This window comes from Branchiostoma lanceolatum, chromosome 4 (genome assembly GCF_035083965.1).
Source record: "Branchiostoma lanceolatum isolate klBraLanc5 chromosome 4, klBraLanc5.hap2, whole genome shotgun sequence".
Taxonomy (NCBI): Eukaryota; Metazoa; Chordata; class Leptocardii; order Amphioxiformes; family Branchiostomatidae; genus Branchiostoma; species Branchiostoma lanceolatum.
The window spans coordinates 8,210,352-8,225,415 of record NC_089725.1 but is presented as its reverse complement, the minus strand read 5'-3'; the positions used below and the strand labels follow the sequence as shown (position 1 = coordinate 8,225,415).

Here is a 15,064-nt window from a genome sequence, read left to right as displayed (position 1 = left end):
GACCTCAAAATTTGAAGCTCCGCTGGAAGCCCATTGCCGAACTTGACATTCCTCTTGAAATATTCGATGAAATTTACTGTACAAATGTATGTTATTGTTCTTTGTAACAATGTAAGAATTCTCTGTCGAGAAGTCCAGGAAGATCAGTAGACTCGTGCACACCACTATTGGATTTTCTAAATAAAGTCTCAAAGTCTCAAACAAACAGACGAGCGTGGCACTTTCAAACGGTTCATCAAATCAGCTTACAAAAACAAATAAGTTTGATGAGATGGTCAGGACTGAGTAGTATGTATGTAACGGTGTAGCACATTATGCAGTCATGGTATGACCTTAGATTCAGCCACATCGAGACAGCCATACCCCATTTTTCAACGTACTTTACAACATGTACAATTTGCAAGTCCAACGAATTTGCGTTACATCAGACATTATATGGGGCATCAGGTTTCACAATAGGTCAAAGGTCAAAGTGGAAGTTTTGCACGTTACTAAGCAAGGCGCGCTAGTCGTAGCACAGTTTTCTCTACCTTTGGTCCCCAGGCAGTGGTAGATATGGACGTAACTAACGAAGTGCACTCTAACGATGTTCTGCGCGAGCTTAACGGACTGAGGGAGCGGGCGGAGCTGACTGACGTGGTTCTCGAGGTGGACGGGAGAAGGTAGGGTTGGACGATGGGGGAGGGGGGCGTTACCATTACTATAATCTCTAAATTATGTACATCGCGTGAACTATTCCCGCTCTTAGCTTCATAATTTGTGCTACGTTCGATGTCTCATGTTGATTTGTTAACTCACTAGCATTTCGTTAACATTGTTTTGAGAAGGCCTGTATAAATGATAGTCAAATTGGGTTGTCAACAATAATACTAATAGCCTGTGCACGTGCATGCTTGCATGACCCAACCCCCCTGTCTGGTCCAGACTTGTTTGACCCAACCCCCCTGTCCAATCGAGATTTTTTTTTTACCCAATCCTCTGTCCAATCCAGATTTTTAAAGCCAACCCCCTGTCCAAATAACTCCAATACAGATTTTATTTTTCTCAACCGAGATTTTAAAAAAAATAATCTGGATCTGTCCTGGGTCCAGATTTTCATGACAAACCCACCCTTTCCAATTCAACCTCTTCCACCATTGTATAAGACTGCCAGCAAAAGATAGCCCTGTAACAGTTGCAGCACTGGTGGCAGTATGGCTTTTTTACAGTCGAACAATTAACGTTAACCTTATATCAAGTCAAATGAAACCTTTCACGTAGTGTACAATTTGTTTATTTGTTTATTTTGATTCATCACAGAGTGAAAGGGAGGATTATTCAATAATTGAATGAAGACCTTTATTGTACATTCGTGCCCCGAGGGGCTAGATACAGGTCGTTTAAATAGACCTAACTAACCCAGGGGTTTATCTAAATCAGGAAAGAGGGGCACTGCACCCTCTTGTTTCAGCCCAGTTCCCCCTTGTTTAATTCAGATTTTAGCTTAATATCCAGCATACAGCCTTCACTCAGCGATTGATTCTTCCATAAATACATAGAATTTGCTCCCTCGCCTGTGTATGCTCCCTCTTATTCAATTTTTCTAGAAAAAAACCTGCATACAGTGAAATATATACAGTACATGTACATAGTTTAAACATACATGGTAGACGAAAGTGATAAGCTAAGGTAATCCAGTAGAGTCAACTTCTTCTCGCTTCTTTGTACATGTGTAGATGTATGAACAGATCATGTTTCTTATACAAGGGTTGTCTAGACGCAACAAAAATATGAGTTTATTCGTTGCCACCTGCGTTTTAATATTCAAAGTATAGGAATTTCTCATTAATGCATTTGAAAAGAATATTTCTTCTATATCATAAAGTTTACAATCTAAAATGAAGTGCCCCTCATCTTCTATTTGATTTAACAAAAACAGTGTCCTCCTCTGCTCAGCTTCCCCTGCCATCGTGCCGTCCTGGCATCGTGCAGTCCCTACTTCCGTGGCATGTTCACCAGCGGCTACGCTGAGGCCAAACAGGAGAGGATCAGCATCCAGGACGTGAGTGAGGTAGCCATGGCAACCATTCTGGACTACGCCTACACCGGCTGCCTTCAGACAGAGCCAGACCAGGTCCAGGCTGTGATGTCTGCAGCCAGACTGCTTCAGGTAAGGATGTTGTTTCAACTTACTTACTCTACTTGTAATATAAGTAGTGTTAGCTGTATTGATTTAGCATAAACTCACAGGTGACATAGACTGACACACATGCCGAAGAAACCAGACTTCTAAGACTGCACCTCACAGGCAAAGATGTCTGCTGAGAGCTGTGGGTAGATAAAGCATCAGAAATGCAGCTTCATTGGCATGTTGTTATAGTCTGTATTTATTCATCACTTGGACCACATCGCAGTGGTAGAAGACTAACCGAGAACAGACTGGACTTGGTAAGGTCTCCTCCTTGCCAGGCTTCTAGGCATGCGTCCATGCGTCAATTGGACGCATGATACTAAAATAACAAGGAAATTGGACGCCCTCTTTTTCAGCTGGACGCACAGAGGACCCCCTGTTTCCCTGGTAATTACAGACCTGTTACTGTGTTACAGTGTCGCTGATGCTTTTTTAGTCCTACCAGACACTGGAACAGCATGAAAACTGATTGAAATGCCAGGAAATTGATAATCCATAGAGCCTATTGGGAGACAGAGAAGGAACAAGCAGTTTTTAGTGCTTTTTGGTCTGCTAAAAGTATGAAAAGACTAGAACATACCTAACCCCCGCATCACAGCATCCCCCCACCCCGATTTTTGGACTCCTTGGTAAGGACTTGTCTGCATCAAGGGTTTTCAGTCCTGTGCGTGCCATTTTTGGCGATATCGAGCCAGTAGTTCTAAATGTTGAAGCGTTATGTTGGCTTGGCATCCATATTAAATTCAACCATGTCAATTTTTTTCAGGTCTTCCCCTTGAACATTGTTTGTTTATTTGTTTATTCAAGTTATGATGTTGAAAAATGACTGAAAACAGCGACTTTGTTTTGAGGTCATTTTTCGACATTAAAGTTGACATTGCTTCCTAACTGTTGAAGACTTCTTGCTTCGTCTGTTTGACAGGATTCGGATCTTCTGTCTGACTTCTCGCAGGTTTCTATGATTACAGTCAAACCTGCCTAGGCGACCACCTCTTCAACGCGACCACCTGGCCATGGCGACTGCTTTTTCTCGGTCCCGAAAATTTTCCCCATAGGCACAAGCATTAAGCTGCCTGCCCAAGTGGACCACCCGTCTAACGCGACCGCCACAAATTGGGACCACACAGAGCACAATCCCTGCCCATGGTGGCCGCCTCATTGGCAAGCGTGTGGTGACATCGGATTTTGCTGTCGGATTTCGCGGAAATGTTTTTAAGACCTTGAAGACCAAAAATAAATGGAATAGTATTAGCATTGATTCCTCCATGAGTGGAATCCTCTTCATGGCGACCACCTGTCCATCGCGACCGTTTTTGCTCGGCCCCCTGGGTGGTCGCCTTGGGCAGGTTTGACTGGTACGTGTAGCTGCACTGTTGCTTCAAAGTCTACATACATGTACGGCCATGACAACATGATTATAGAGATGCCATTTTTAGGCTCCTTACTGGTACATTTGTCAACTGATTTTGATTCTAATAGAATACATCAGTAGTGAAACCAGGAAACTGTTTTTCAATTCCCATTGGCCTTTACCCATCTGCTGACCTACCTGTATATCTCAAGCCAACTGCCCTATTGATGGAAAGCTGGTGATCTCAAATATAAGTGAATATATACTAAAGTTCTGTGCACATAAAAGGAAGTCTATTCAATTGCTCCCTCTGTTGGTGTTACTGATAAGTGCAGATTGTAAATGTAACTATGTTTGTTGCAATTGCTTCTAGGTGGATTTTGTAGGTCGTAAGGCAGCAGAATACATGAAGGATCATCTTGATGTGTTCAACTGTGCAGATGTGTTGATGTATGCCGACATGCTGGGGGACTGTGGCCTAGTGGAGGCCAGTGAGAGGTACATCGCATCCAGGTCAGTCTGATGGCTGTTACATTATTAAGTAAATCATATTCATTAGATTGTCTGTTTTTAACACAGGCTGTCTTCAGCATTTAAATTTTTTTCGTCCCCAAATTGTTTGGGAACCTGTGTTGTTATTTTTATTGTTAGATGTGTCATTATAAGCTTACAACAATGCATTTTTATGTCACGAAGTTCAAATATTCTTGTCCATCCCATGAAGAAAATGTCCGTCTTGGGATAGATGGAGGGGTGGGTTCTGGAAAAAGTCATGTTTTGAAATGGTTGCTTGAAAAAGTGCATGCACAATGTGTGTTCTAACCCTTTTGCATCATTGTATAACTTTAATATAATTTCTCAGGTTGAACCAGGTGGTGCTACAACCATCCTTTCTCCAGCTGTCTCTTCCCCTGCTCCAATCACTGCTCAACAGGGATGATCTAATGACCAAGTCAGAAGATGACGTCGTGCAAGCTGCTCTAAGATGGATCGATTCCGACCAAGAAGAACGCTCGCAGCACCTTCCTGCCCTTTGCAAATCATTACGCCTGTCCCTTATCAGCTCCAAAAAGCATGTCACAATTAAGAGTAAGTGCCTGTCAGTGGACAGCAACTTGGTTTACAGCGACAGCACAACCCAGCGTCTGGGACAGGTGCGGACTGAAATGCAGATTTTCCTACAAGCAGATTATGTGGACAACGACTCCCAGCCTTGCTATGACCCTTCCACCGGCGAACTGTATGCAATTAATATGCCTGGCAACTTGGACAGCTTCTCTGTGACAGTCACGCCTGAAGATGAGCTGTACCTGGCAGGGGGCGTTCTTGCCACTGCCAGGCACATTGTTATCAGGAGAGACACCGACCCAGGCATGATGGCCGACATCGTGCAGAAGAAGTTTTACCAGTATAACCACCTGTTCAACACCTGGGAGCCCAGGTGTGAGATGACTTCACCCAGAGTCAGGTACATCTTTCTATATCAACCTTCGAGTAATTCTGCTTTCTTGATGCTTTCTCTCAGAAGTGACATACATATAATTCATTTGTATGCACTTATTTGTTTGTTTGTATTGTATGTATGTACAGATATAGTAGACCTTGTTGTGTCAATAAAGATTGATGTTGTTGTTGTAATTGGCTGTACATTGTACCATTTCTTGGCACAGTGAATCTTTATATACTGTAGATAGTATCTACCTGTCCAAGGGCATGGCTCTTGACCGCATGCTCTTATGATGCCATGGTGTTGTGAATAACATACCCAGTTGCTTGAAAGACTTTTCTATCGAACATTCTGCCAATGGTGCCAAAAAATTCTTGTCCTGTCAATACTACATAGTAACAAAAGCTGGTGTGTTGTGCCAAAGAGCGGTTATACTGACTATGCAGGTACAGAATAAAGTCTCATTGACAGACTCAGCTTTAATCCACTGACCACTTTTTTTGTACTGACCCTTTAAGGTATAAAGATTAAAGATAGATAAAGAAATTTCTTTGAAACAGTGAACCTAGTGGAAATCTTAACTGTTACTGTAAGATGAAGCTAGTGAAACATTTCCATGTTATGTAGTATATTGAGCCTGACAGGAATTGCACAATAACACGAGTGTAATTGTCTTAGCAATCATGTTGTGGAGGAACCCCATCAGTAGGTTAAAAAAATGCCAAAGGATGGTTCATGTGTAGGTGCGTATTGGTATTAGGTAATATTTCCTGTATCTGTCTTTCCCAGGTGTGGCCTGGTGTATCTGAAGGGGTACATTTATGCCATCGGTGGTGATAAGGATGAAACAGCAGAGAGGTACGACCCCAGCCGTGACCAGTGGACGTCCATACCACCCCTCCCTCACCCCATGCCCTCGGATTTTTGTGCTGTGACTCTCGATGACAGTATCTATGTCATACGTAAGGAAGGCTGCTACCGCTTCAGTTCCACAGAGAGCACGTGGAACAAGATGGCGGACATGCTTAAACCACCATTGTCTCCTCAGGCCGTCACTCATCAGGGATGCATCTACTGCATAGACTGCGACAAAGAATGGAGAGACTCTTCCCGGACTTGTGTAGAGATGTACAACCCTGCGGACGGTGTGTGGAAGCAGACTGGGAATGGCAAGTCTTTCATCTTCAACAATGCAACCCTGATGAAACATAAAGGGACTCTGTATCTCTTCACCGTGCACACTTTCGGTGACCATGGCCGCCAGAACTTATGGGAACCGTCGAAGCAGTCCTCGGTGTCTGTCCATCGGTACCAGCCAGAGACAGACTCTTGGATGTCTTTAGAAGACAAGGGCAGGCTGGTTCCCCCTTTAAAGTGGTTGGGATCTGAGAATAGGACAGATTGCCTGATGTCAAGGATGATTCCAACGTTCTTGGGGGACTGGAGTGCAGACGAGGATCTACCAGTAGTAGAGATGTCTGCTGATGAGGAAGAAGAGAGCGACAACACTTTCTCAGATTCATCTGGCAGTGGAACCACAGATGACAGTGAGGATGATCTCTCGGACCAAGACACAAGTGATGAGGACAATTCTGATGAAGACAGTCAGAGCGGAAGTGATGATGGAGAAATCTGAGGTGCTCGAACATCATGGAAGATATTTCTAAATGAGGAGATATGATGATGAAGGTTAGGCATCCAGGTAATAAGATACGCCAAAAACAGGTACTCAAGCAACTGCATGGATAAGATGTTGGAACAGTCAGACGTTTCACACAGCATTCACAATCTTTTGTCAGTGACTAAAGGAAAGACTTATTAGCATACAACCTTATCTTGTCTTCCATCCTAAATTGTCTTCACATATCTACTCAGTGTTTTGGTATAAAACCTGTTTCTCCCATGGCCAGTTTGTTAATTTAGTCATTGATAAAAGATAGCAGATGTTGTCTGAACCAAATCAAACCAGTTGCTTGAGTAATCATTTTAGGTGTAATATTGAGAAAATCTTGAAACAGAGCAATAGTGAAGTCAAATCGAGTCAAGGTCTTTACTTCAAAGATATGGAAACACATTCTCATTGCTATAACTTATTTTCATAAAATAAAATCAACATGCATGCTCTCAACACATTCCCAAAGTTGTATTATTTTTATTCAGTCATTTATTGAGCATTAGACAAGAAGCATTTATGCTTATGAAGGTCTTCTGCTCATAAAATACAGATGACGGTCAGAAATAACAAAAGAAACTAATAATTACATATAACTCAGGTTAACAGCAAAGAACAAGTCAACATCATAACATAAGAATAACAATGATACAGCAAAAGGAATTTATATTAGTCTAATTAACAGCAATAACAAAACAAACTGAATCCAAATTATAACAGAAAATACACAAGCTGTCTTACCAATCTAACTTAAATAGGCGAATCTTCTGATCTTTGAAATAAAGTTGAACACAATATCGAAAATTTGTCAATTGATTGGCAGTGGGATTGGAGGGGCTACCCGTGAAGAGTAGGGTACATAAAGTATTGTCTGAAGAGTTAAGGGGGTTAGAGAGCAGTATTTCTTCAATAAGCCTTACAATGTAATAGGTAGTGCTCGGTTGTTTCGTCTGACTTTCCACATTTACACTCAGGGCTAGTTATACAATGATGTTGGAATAAATGTGAGTTAAGTTGGCTGAAATCAAGTCTGAGTCTAGTTAGGTGAACTGCAGGGTGTCCGTGGCCATGGGAGTAGTGAGGGTGTCTGGGCAGGCAGTCAAAGAAGGACTCGAGTTCTCTTTTGAAAATACTAACAGATGACGATGATTTGACGGGCAAAGGAAGTTGGTTCCAAGAGAGGACTGCAGCAGGTAAATATGACCTTTTGTACTTTTCGGTTCTTGGGGCAAGGGGGAGGTAGTTCTGATTATCTCGAAGGCCATAAGTGGTAGAATCTTTGATAAGTGGAGGAATCGATTCTTGGAGATAATTTGGTGCTGAGCCACTGGCCATTTTGTAAAAGTGATCAAGTGTGTGCTTCTCTCGTCTGATGGCAAGTGTATCCTAACCGACCTCCCTGAAGATGCGGTTGTGATCATGATTCGTCCCTCTCAATGCAGCTATGCAAACCCGGGCCGCGGACACCTGGACCGAGTCTAGATCTTTCTTAAGAAGACCGCACCAGACAACGTTGGCATACTCAATCAAAGGGCGTTTCATGGTTTTGTTCAGGGTTTCAAGAGTTTTCCGTGGGACAAAGAAAGAGATTCGTTTCAGTAGGTTTACACGTTTCATTGCTTTCCTCACCAGGGTTGACACATGAAGTGACCATGATAGGTCTCGAGTTATGCAGGCCAAGGTGCTGGTGGGAGACAACTTCAGTCAGCTGAACACCTTTAAAGTATAAGGGAGGATGTAAAACTTTGTTGTTGTTTTTTTAGAGGAGAATGTCATCAATTCTGTTTTTTGAGGGTTGAATGTTACAAGCCACTGATCTGACCATACTGACACTAAACTGAGATCGTGGTTCAACCAGTCCGCTGAGACAACAGGGTCAGTGATTATCTCTAACAGTGCATTGACATCCGCAAAAAGACGTGAGTCTGTCAATAACTTATCAACAATGTCATTTATGAAGACATTTGAAAAGCAGAGGACCTAGGAGGCCCTGTGGAACACCTGCATTTATTGGTAGCCATTCAGAGCACTTTCCATTTTGACGACTCTCTGCTTGCGGTCATTTATAACGGGGCCGGGGTTGCCCTAACTTATGACGCGCCCTAACATGTGACGGATTTTTTAGTGATCTTATCATGCATAAGTACGCCGTGTTTGTGTCCACTGACTATGCTCATAAGAAAGGTAAATAAACCAAGTTCATGCACATAATTGTTATTTGCATTCAAAACATATGTGTACATATTCATTTCTTGTTTTGTCGAGAATAGTATTTTGACAATAATGATGGCAACGCTGAGTAGAGGGTCACTGCGTAGCTAGACGGCCAGGCACCTAAATATACGACCTGTGCCAAGCAGATATACAACTATCATACACATAAGAAATATAACTTCATAAAACACAAAAAATGGGTCTTTAAGTGTTTGTTGAGAAGAAAACTGACCAAAGAAAACAACGTAAACATCGCTGCCGTCTGGCGACGTTGTTTCCGCGACATTTTTTGGGTCGCGATGGTGGCGGACGGCGATTCAACGCACAGCTTTGTAACGCTCTAACATGTGATTGGTACCGTCTATGAAAAGGAAACTGAATACAGAGATGGCGAAGATATTTTCCAATAAGTAGACGGAGTATTGTTGATGTAAGCGGTGTCGTTTTTTCGTAATGATTTTGTCGGGTCGCATGCAAGACGTACGTCGGGCCGCGCGCAAAGTGCGTAGTAGCCTATTTCCCGTGTAAACATGAGCTGGGATGCGCTAGATATAGCCCTTCTCACATGACGTTTAGAAGTGCACACAGTCAAAATTTTCCGGTCAAAAGAAAGCTAGAATATAGCAGACTTCAAGCCTTATTTACATTTCCCTAACTTCATCACCAACTTCCGAAGAGAGCAAAATTATCAAAGCGTAATAAGTTAGGCACACTATCTGGCGTAGCACTAAATCAGAAGGTACATTCGTGAAAACGTCTCACGGCGTTTGCCGCTTGTAACGCGGAGCGTGAAGGGCCCATGAACAGTATGAATACATTTCTTGTCCATATATGTTCTTAAGATGAATATGTTCAAAATTCATTCATTAAAACATGACCATTCTCTGGCAACCATCAATGGAGCGCCGTGAGTTCGAGCGCGTAAAAAAACGTCATATGTTTGGGCACCCCCCGTTAAGTACGACTCTATCCATGCCAAAAGAGACCCAGTAGTTGTCGTAGTTTGAAGAGTAGGCCTAGCCTGTGCCAGACTTTGTCGAATGCCTTTGAAATATCAAGGAACACTGCACAGGTTTCAAATCCTTGGTCAAGTGCTTGGTGGACTTTGTGAACTAGGTATGTCAAGGAGTTAACGGTGGAATCTTCAGGGGCGAACCCGGCATTACGATCGGTAAAAAGCTTGTTTTTGTGGAAGTACTTTTCAGTACATACCCATGTAACATCTGAGAGGCTTTCCAAGGATGGATAGTCCTTCCTGTAGCGATCCACTAACATTAAGCGCTCGTTCTCAATGAAATGTGCAAAATACCGATTTTTACGGTCGAAAAATTTATCAGGTCATTTTCCAAGCAAACCTACCTCATTTTTAGCTGAACATCTCCTTTTATGATCCCCAAAATATTACAGCTAATTTATCACGGGAAGGTGCCGAAAATTTCTAAGCTTTGATTAGATGTCCTTTGAGTTTATTTTTGCGGAAAAAATGTTGAACATCAGTAATAAGATACTTCCATTTTGGAGCTTCCATGTCGTGACATCGCCTTCAAAACCTATAGTTGAGGAGTCAGTATCTCTGGTAAAACGTCTGTCAAATTTAGTGCCAGCGTGCTGACGATTGCTGTATAACTGTTGTTTTTTTTCATTCAGGATTAATATTGTCTGGATTTGTCTTTGCATTTCGACTTGTTTAACATACCTAACAGAGACGGAATCAGATAGTTCTTGCAAAACGTTCGATCCTCCGTTGATCCGAATAATTTAACTCTTACAACATCTATGAAATATTCAAAGTTGCGAACTAATACTGCTTAGGAGCAGTAAAACGACAGGTTGGCACCATATATGTGGCATATCTTAATGTTAGGAACGTCTTACTTCAAACGGTAACGGAGCTTACCGTTTTGGGCGACAGGCATAAACCGCCTTGCACAGCGTACAAGAACAGTGACGGGAGCGATCTGACGTGATTTGTCGGAGGGCCTCAGTAGCTGGATTCACCAGTTAACCGGTCAAACTCTGGACTGAATTGTTACATTCTCGGCTGCTTTTTAAATTTTGCATGTCTCCGCAGGCGACAGCCGTTTTTGTAACTCTTTAGGCCACTCATTGCCATAACTTTTTCGAAGTCAAAATCCATAGGTAATTTCGAGGTGCATTTTTCGTGAAACATAATATGTGTTGTGGGAAAGTGAAGAAAGCATCGATGGTGCCCTTAATTTAGCTCATATCAAGTCGTAAAGGCTGGCGACAGCAATTTGTACATTCAACTGAGAACGAGCGTAAGTCCAGCCATTACCTGTTTTATCTATATCATATGGAACTCAATGTTCCGTAAGTCTGAAGTAAACATTATTTCCTTCACTGTCGAAAAGTGTCCGACGAACACTTCTGAAAATAAAATGCGGTAATCCAGTGGTATAGATTCAATTACAATTCCATTCTTCATAATGTTTATTGCTCTACAATTCAACGGACTCGTAAAAAAAAATCCATGACCCTTCCCCTGAGTCGTTTATTTTCTCCGGGACCCTCCCCCCAAACGTACCACCCCTTCCCCCGCTAAATATCGTATGGTCCCAAGGATCATATAAATGCAGATTTCTGACGGACGTTCAGCTGAAGCCAGTCCTCATTGGTCGATTCGAATCTCTGATTACCACGTAATTATTGGTCGGAACTGCTAATTGTGATGGTCAGTTAGGACCGTCTATAAATCGTTGCCACAATCCCCGCGTTTGCCACAATTCAATCGTTCGCTGTGACAATCCCCGCGTTTGCCACAATTCAATCGTTCGCTGAGAGTCCAAAGATGCCGTCGAGGCCGTCGCCATTCGATCGATACAAGATTCAAGTTGACGAAGCCCTAGCTGTCGGCATGTTGCCAAAGGCAATCGTGAAAAAGATAGGCGGTCGTTGGGCGAAAGACAAGCAAGAAAGATTTCACATCCATGTAAAGCATCGAAAAGCCGCAATGTGAGTAGTCTTTTGTTTAATTGTCAGCTTTTCTTTCTATAGAAAACCAACCCGAACAATTCCGATGACGACATGGAACATCGCCGAAGATATCCACCATGATCATGACTGCTCGGTCTTTCCGACTCGACATCAGAATCGGGCGACAAAGGTGGCGTTGCGTGCTACTTCGCGTGAAATGAAGACCGAGGAACGCTTGATAAGACTTCAGGGAAGCCAGGAAAACCAGACAAAAAGGGGATCTTCGTGTATCAGATGCGGGATGTTCGTCATTTTTCCGCGTCGCCGCGGCTAGTATCGACTACAGAGTTTGAAAAGTTAAGAACAAATTTATTCTCTGTTTCAAAATGTTAGTCACTAAATCATGGATGACATTTGGTTGCAGAATAATTCATTTTACATGGGCACATTTCGCCAGTTCGTTGCCGATGATACCTGTGCGCTTGTAATGTACAGCGAAACACTTTCAAATGACACAAGGATCAAACTTCAAAGAACAAGATTGGCAACATAAAAAGATGTTGCCATGGCGACGGTAGTCTCTGTTAATGTTTTCGTTTTTTAGCCCGCATGCAAATAAGGACCTCGCATAAATTATATCAGTTGATCACCTTCTCTACCCAAATAACACAAGTACTAGTTGTCCAATGTATGAAAGTCTTCACAAAAAAGGATATCGTACCATTTCCTCATAAATTATGTAAAAATAGGCCCTCATATGCAAGATTTGTGTCTTATAGTGGCCACATTTACTTAACTTCCAAATGGTGCAAGAATGAAATCCCCATCATTTACCACTATGGATTTAAAGTATTTTGTCATTAATTATGCAAATTTGGTATTAAGGTGTTACTGGTTCAGGAGTTTATTCTGTTCTGTCGCTGGATATAAACCTATTTCATTGTTTTGTATAAAGGAGAGTCATGACTAAGGATCATACTTAAGTGTCTTATGCCACTCTTTATTGCTCATGAGAACAGTCTTTGGCAAAATACACTTCAACATGTGGACACAACCCTAACTGCACGATAGCTGGTCACGTTAGGTTACATGTCTGTATGGGCAACAGAATGACTCAAACAACTACCATCAGCTCAGACTGGTTCTTGTGGGAAAAGTAATAAATAGTTGAACAAATTATATATGGCAATCTTTTGATTTAAAGAATGACAATTTGGCTAATGGGAAAACACATCCAAGAAATGATATGTTTTCAGTGCTGTCTGCGGTTGTCTGGCAAATTCCCTGTTTACAAAAGATCATAGCAGACATCAGAAATACCTGCTACTTAAAATACTTAATGTTAGCGGTGATTTAATTGCACGCTAGGAAGAAAATGGAGACTTGTGGAATGTAGTTCGTGGTTGAAACAAGGTGGTAAGGCAGACAGAATCCCGTAGCCAGGGGGGGTTCAGGGGGTCCGGAAGAACCCCTCCATTGGCTTGAAGGTCCACTTTCACAGGCTTGAAGGTCCACTTTTTAATGTTCAAGATTTTTTTTCAAGCTGGACTTATTTGTATCACCAGCAATACCACAGAGGATAGAGTCCTAGAAAAAACTTTGTCTCTGATTTTTCCTCTGAAATTCTCTCAAAAACACAGGAAATACCCTTTCAGAAGGTTCAATTCTTAGAATTTTGAATGCTCGAGGGTCCACTTTTTAATGTCAAAGGTTTTTTTTCAACTGAAAGGTGGATCTATTTGTATCACCAGCGGCGCTGAAATCCTATAAAAACTGCTAACTTTGTCTCTGATTTCTTTCTTTGAAATCCTCTCAAAAATACAGGAAATGCCATATCAGAAGGTTCAATTCTTAAAATTTCCCCGGGGGGGGCATATCCCCGCCCCCCCCTAGGAAGCTCGCGCCTGCGGCGCTCGTTTCGCGCCTATGGCGCTCGCTGGTCCCTCAAACATTAAAAAGAACCCCCCCATTCAAAATCCTGGCTATGGGCATGAACTGTGTTACACTGCAGTTTTCAGTGGTTGACCATATTGGTTGCAATGTACATTTAGAAGTTACTTCAGGTCACCTTGTACATGTACATGTACAAGAAGATGAGATGATTAGAACTCTGGACAGGTATATCAGTCATATTATATTTGCAGTCAGTCACAATCTGGAGATCAGAAACTAAGTAAGGTATCTTCGACATCAGGTCGCGAGAATTGATTAATGTATTAATTGATGATTGTTTTGTTTCCTCCTTGCAGGCAACACGCCCGACATGATGATGATGATGAGGCCCAGAAACACGCCAGTCAGTCGCTAAGGTAAGTGACTCAATCACTAAGGGGGTATCAGGATACCGGAGGCACTGGTGGGCTCCCCCGAGCTAAAAACTTTCTTTCCCACGCTAAAGCCGAAGTGACGCCGCGAACTATGACCTCCCCAGATGTATGATGTCATAAACATCGTGAACCGGTTCTGTAATGCTTTTGCGTTCATGATGACAATTCCTCAAAACCATTACAATCTGAATCGTTGCAGACTACCTCACGAGGAGTTTCAGAATAAAACGGAACAAAACAGTTACAAGGAAAACAGTATATTTTTCAATCATGAAGGGGGCCTTAAAATATGAAACCCATTCATTAATATTCATATATTTGTTAATAAGCAGTGTAGTTTCATTAGTAATGCACAGAAAAGATGCAGAAATTTAGAGCCACATTGACCAATCCCATAGTCCCACTCCAAAACATAGAAATGCAGATATTTGACGGACATCTAGCCACTTCCTAATTGGTCAATTTTCTTATTACCATGTTGCAATGATAATTGTGATGGACAGTCGGATAGGTCTAATGTTTGCCACAATGGCAGAGTCGTTTTCATTCAACCATGTTCGCCACTTGAGAAAGGTGTATTTTTCTTATCACATTGATTATACCAAATAATACTGTCTTAATTAGCATAATTGATATCTTACAAACTTAAGGTGTTCGGTTCTACAAGTTTTATTTCAATCTTACAAGACGATCAAGATAGACCTTCTGACTTCAGTGGAGAGATCACCGCAAAAAGCATGAAAATAAAGCCACCAGGAAAGAGTCAAGGTTTACACTAGCTAAGGTTACTCGGGAGGAGACAATTTTTCATGATTCAACTTTGCCTGACTGCATTCTTTCTTCCACAGAAGCCAGAGACCACTAACGCCTCCTACCTCAGGTTAGTTACACCAGATTTTCTACTACGTACCATATCGCAGGATAGATTCATCTGGTCCTGTTGAGATTT

At 42.0% G+C, this 15,064-nt stretch overlaps 2 protein-coding genes across 3 annotated transcripts in view; both read left to right on the top strand.

Moving 5' to 3' along the window:
• Positions 1–478: 478 nt before the first annotated feature.
• On the top strand, positions 479–7,098 carry LOC136432407 (kelch repeat and BTB domain-containing protein 8-like). Its single transcript, XM_066423657.1, has 5 exons — positions 479–662; positions 1,936–2,149; positions 3,895–4,034; positions 4,384–4,989; positions 5,758–7,098. Exons 1-5 carry the CDS (start codon positions 556–558, stop codon positions 6,602–6,604), a joined length of 1,914 nt encoding a protein of 637 aa, XP_066279754.1. The 5' UTR covers positions 479–555; the 3' UTR covers positions 6,605–7,098.
• LOC136432408 (serine/threonine-protein kinase haspin-like) overlaps positions 6,615–15,064 on the top strand; it is a 25,049-nt gene continuing 16,599 nt past the window's right edge. For both annotated transcript variants that reach the window (XM_066423658.1, XM_066423659.1), the window contains exons 1-3: positions 6,615–6,670; positions 14,038–14,097; positions 14,964–14,995. The gene's annotated coding sequence lies outside the window, so the exon portion shown is untranslated. The remainder of the gene's footprint in view (positions 6,671–14,037; positions 14,098–14,963; positions 14,996–15,064) is intronic.